Raw genomic sequence first — 5227 nt, forward strand, 5'->3', positions numbered from 1 at the left:
AAAAAAAAAAAAAAAAAAAAAAAAAGGAACAATGTATTTACAAATAAACAAGCTGGATTAGACAGCATGATTATTGCACAGATGTGCCTTAGGCTGGTCACAATAAAAGGCCACTCCTAAAACGTGCAATATCAGCTTAATAACTTGTTCGTTCATTGATTACCTGAGTTTCGCGATGATTGCCCTCCACAATGGTGGTGTTGGTTGTGTTACTCATGACAATCTGGACTTCGACACCGGGAAGAGGCAACCCTACAGCCCCTGTCAACAAATCAAACAGAAACACACACAAAAAATGCATGAGTACAAAGAGAATAGCAAGTTGGGATGATATGTGTTCTTTTTACAGGAGTTAAACAATAACCCTCGGAGTGATCGTCATCAACCTTTAGTGCAGGAGGGCTCTCTTCCAAGACAGCATTAACTTCATGATGCCAGCAGGGCATAACTGGTCACTAAATGATTTCCTGAGCTTGTAAAACATTAAACTGAAAGCCATTCGTGTCAGTCACCACAAGTCCGATTACTTGGACAGTAATAGTTTATTTTGGGGCTATGGGTGATATAGCTGTATTGCCCAATATTAAGTAAACTCAAAAATAAAGTCCAAAACAAACTCCTAAATTGAGATACTGGGCACAGAATACACTCCAGGACATTGCGATACATCAAAAGTATTGGCAGTCTTTTTGAAAAAACAGCAGCATCCTTGGCATTGGCAAGTCAACCCAAAATTTACAATATCAGTCTCCTCAGACACACACAATGTCAATAATACTCCGTACACCTCTATAATCCGCAGTCTTTACTATTTAGTTTACACTGTTGCTGCTGACTCAACAGTGGAAGTTAGCCCTTCAGTCCAGACTACTGCTGAGTGAATAAGAAAGGTGGTGGAGTCACCATCTCACTAGAGTTATATTTCTAAACATCAACAGGCCACCTAAATACTGTGCAACCTTCTTCAATGACTTTACTGAACTGATGTCAATAATCTGTATAACTTTAACTGTGTAATTATTGCTGGTGGTTTTAACAATTATGTTGACAACCCCCAGGACAGAGGGACTAAAGAACTGTGTTGTGTTTTTGCTAATTATGGACTGACTCAGCATGTGACAGAGCCCACACACATTAAGGAGCACACTCTGGACTGGATCATCTCCAAGGGTTTGGGGTCTCATTTTTAAACATGAAAATATGTGTACGCCACTTCCCACGCAAAGGTTGTGATTTATAAAAAACAAACGTGACGGGAGAATGTGCGGTCCTCCACGCAAACTCTGACCCATGCGTCCACACATTTTGGAGACAAAATGGGATTTCAAGTCAGACTGTAGAAAGTACATGTGGGAAAAAGGATTACTCGTAATATTTTCCAGTATTGATGCCTCACATGTGTTTCTTCACTCCATATCATCCACGTTATCATGTAGATTACATCTAGCAGTGTTATTTGCACTTGTAGAAATAATCGTTCCATAAACACCTTACAGTACAATACGGTTCTGAACATTGCTTACAGATGTGCGTGCGCAAGATTTTATAAATCTGAATTGTTTTTGGTGTACGCCATTTTTGGCATTTGGGTGTATGTACACTTTTAGTAAGAATCCTACGCACAGTTTTATGAAAGAGACCCCCGACAATTTCCAATTCCATTTCTTTGATCATTCCTGTGTTTTCTTCAACAGCACTTATTCTGTGCACACAAGTGTTCAAACAGAGGTAATAATAAAAAGGTTAATAAGTGAAAAGACCAGTGAAACATTCATTCAGCTTGGGTCTCAGTCAATGAGCTTGAAGATTATTGAAATTGTAAAATTACAAATGTTACTGATGTCATTTGCTCCCACTAAGGTCAAAGCTGTCTCTGGTAAGAAACAATCTCCATGGAGAAATGCCACAATGGTAAGAACAGAGAAAAAGTCAAAAACCCTAACGGTGAAAAATGTGGCAGGTGGTCAAAAACAAATCTCCAGGTCCATTATGACACTTATAAAGAGAGACTTTGCATTTATAATTTGAAACTGAGGAATGCAATGCAGTCCTTCTTCTCTGACATTATAAAAGAAACAATAATAATTCACATGCTTTGTTACTGTAGGTAGGTTAACAAACCCTTCAGTACCAGTAACATTTGAACTTTTATCCACCAAGGTCTGCAATGATTTTGCCTCCTTCTTCAGTGACAAAATTCAGAAAATTAGACAAACAGTCAGTGCCTCCATTAGGGCTGCACAATTAATTGAATTTTAATCGCGATCACGATTTTGACTTCCCACGATCAAATTTGCGTGATCGAGTGATTATTTTTTTCAATGCGTCATTTCATAGAACGCTCTGGGTTTTTTGCACAGCCAATCTACTGCTCCGTTAACTACTGTCTGATCATAAGCCAGTCAGTTGTTCCGTGCACAGCGCAGCTTAGTTTCTAGATGTTGACAGTTACAGAGGACAGAGTAACGGGAGGAAAACTCAACAGATAGCAGTCGGTTATCCGACGGTCTTAAGGTTTACCAGTTTACGCAAAATTTTGTCCCATCTGTTTTTCAGACAACAGCAGTGACCGGTGCTAGTCGGTGCTAGTAGCGTCTGTTAGCTAGTAGCGTCTGTTAGCTGTTAGCTCCTCTAGGACGCACCGGTGCTAATGTCCTCGCATCCGCTACAATGCTGTTTATATGGATATAGTTTAATTTTGCGTTGCATGACCCATTTCGTCTGTAAAGCCGTGTCGTGTGTTTGTTGAATCTCTCCTCTACTCTCTCTCTCCTCTACTCTCCGAGCAGCCCTGCCACACAGCGGCTGCCAGTCCACACTTCTGACATTTGTCCACAGTTTTAATTTTTTATTAACACAGCTGTATATTGTTAAGTATGAGGGGCAAACCTGTATTTGTACCAGTGTTTCCGCGGGTAACTCTGCTAGTCTTTAATGACATCCACTTAAACACAGATAGTTGCAAAATTTCTTTATTATTATTATCTAGTATTACTTGATCTCAGCACTGCATTTGACACGGTTGACCATGACATATTACTAGATTGATTGGAAAACTGGGTTGGACTTTCTGGCTCAGTACTAAACTGATTTGAATTCTACTTAAAGAACAGGGACAACTTTGTGTCTATAGGTTATTATGCATCTCAGCATACAAATATAATGTGCGTTACAAATATGACTGTTTAACATCTACATACTTCCACTGGATCACATTATGGAAAACATAATAAGTTACCATAGTTATGCGGACGACACACACATTTACATAATCTTATTGCCAGGAGACTATAGTCCAATACAAAAGCTGAGAATAAATGCATTGAACAAATTAACGACTGGATGTGCCAGAACTTTCTTTAATTAAATAAAGAAAAAACTGAAGAGGTTGTTTTTGGAGCAAAAGAGGAAAGATTAAAAGTGAGCACTCAGCTTCAATCGACAATGTTAAAAGCAACAAACAAAGCCAGAAGTCTTAGTGTGGTCATGGACTCAGACCTGAATTTCAACAGCCACATTAAGACAATGTTAATCCAGCCTGACAAATTATGAAATCAAAACTGTTCCTAACTGTGAGCTGCAGTAATGTTTAATTGAAAGTATTAATAAAAAATGCGTTACAAATTGAAAATCTGCAAACATGTATGTAATGACATCACCTGCGGCCTCCATCTTTGTGTGTGTGCAAGTATGACCTCCTGAGTTAAGTAATTATAGCAAAGAGTGCACAGGGGATACAGGGAAGGTCTCAGTGGTCTTCTGTGTGTGTGTGTGTGTTATTATGCCATTTCACAGACTATTGCTCTCCCAATAAAAAGCGGGTCAGATCCTGATTCAAAAGTGATTCTCTCACTTCATATTGATCTGATCCACTCCAGTCCTCAATGGCAATGTCTATCACACACCACCACTTGCACTCAGTCCAACAGGCTATCAGCTGACCGCAGAACCAACTGACCGCAGAACTGTTTTTCAGCGGAGAAGCAGGATAACAAACAAGCTTTATGCGAAAGGTTAGACAAGCTGAAACTAGCTAATTTATAATGATCGGTGCATGCTGAACTGCTGTGGACAGTGCATACAAGGTTAATTTAGATCTAAAGCACACAGTAGCTCTGGTATCTTATTTTCATTAGACTGACAGTATGGACGGTAGAATGGATCAGGATCAGCTACATCTGGAGGACATTCACTGCTTTGCTCAGACATTTGAGCAGGGTGAAGTTGCCAGTAGGCTAAATCAAACCTGCTTGTTGGGCGGTTGTATGCCTTTGTATACCTCCTCCCCCGACATTTTTTTTGACTGGGATTGGTAGGGCTGTGTGACAATCCAACATTCATATCCACTTAACCCTGTGATTGGCCAGCTGTGCAGAGGTCAGAAAGGAGGCAGGGTCTTTTCTCTATCTTTTTTCATTCACTACACAACTATTCTTGTCACTTTTCAACAGCTGAGTGCAGCACAAATAAATGTCTTGCAAGAGAGATTGTCAAAAAAATGTGCACCGTTTTTTTCTAATTCAAACCATATTATGTCTTCCTCTCTCTATGATGGCCGGCTTTTTCCTTCAAGTGTGGCTGTTTAGAACAACTATCAGAATATGTGATTTGATTTCCGACGTGGACGAACACGTTGTCGTACAAACTAGCTCTTTTCTAGCAAAAACCAACCATCAATGCCTCCAAATATGGTCCCACCCCACCCTCCTTAAAATCAAGGCTGTCAGGGTCATTCTAATTAATGTTAAAGATTGGTCAAGGTGTACGTTACTTAAAAGTTATATCTATTTATAGGATAGTGGTTTAACTTGTGTCTTTTTTTTTTTTTTATTACTCATCAGATGATTGATCTGGGAACACGGTTATACTGCGACATCCGATTTAGAATGAAACGATCACACAGGGTGTTCGCAACAGTTTTGCCAGATTATCAAAACCACTCTTTTGTGGTAGAAAATAATGTTATTGTTCGTCTTTGTTTTCAATCCAAATATGTTTGTCTGATGTATTTTGTTTCAAAACCAGTCTAATCATCTGACAGCTTGTGTTTTTGCACCCTCAGACTTCTCAGCGATCGGAATCATGGGCGAAATTTAGTACCGGAAAATTAAACAAATTTTAATGACAATCACGATTTTGGCTTCCTACGATCAAATTTGCGTAATCAAGTAATTTTTTAATGCGTCATTTCATAGAACGGTGAGTTTTTTTTGCAAAGCCCATCTAC

General features: G+C 39.2%; 1 protein-coding gene across 1 annotated transcript in view; it reads right to left on the minus strand.

Moving 5' to 3' along the window:
* The window catches only part of acsf3 (acyl-CoA synthetase family member 3), a gene marked incomplete at its 5' end in the record, with an annotated part of 42071 nt that overhangs the window by 20173 nt on the left and 16671 nt on the right, over positions 1 to 5227 (minus strand). The window contains 1 exon segment of the mRNA XM_032517217.1: positions 164 to 261. Coding sequence (XP_032373108.1) covers positions 164 to 261 — 98 coding nt within the window.

Source organism: Etheostoma spectabile, chromosome 1, assembly GCF_008692095.1.
Source record: "Etheostoma spectabile isolate EspeVRDwgs_2016 chromosome 1, UIUC_Espe_1.0, whole genome shotgun sequence".
Classification (NCBI taxonomy): Eukaryota; Metazoa; Chordata; class Actinopteri; order Perciformes; family Percidae; genus Etheostoma; species Etheostoma spectabile.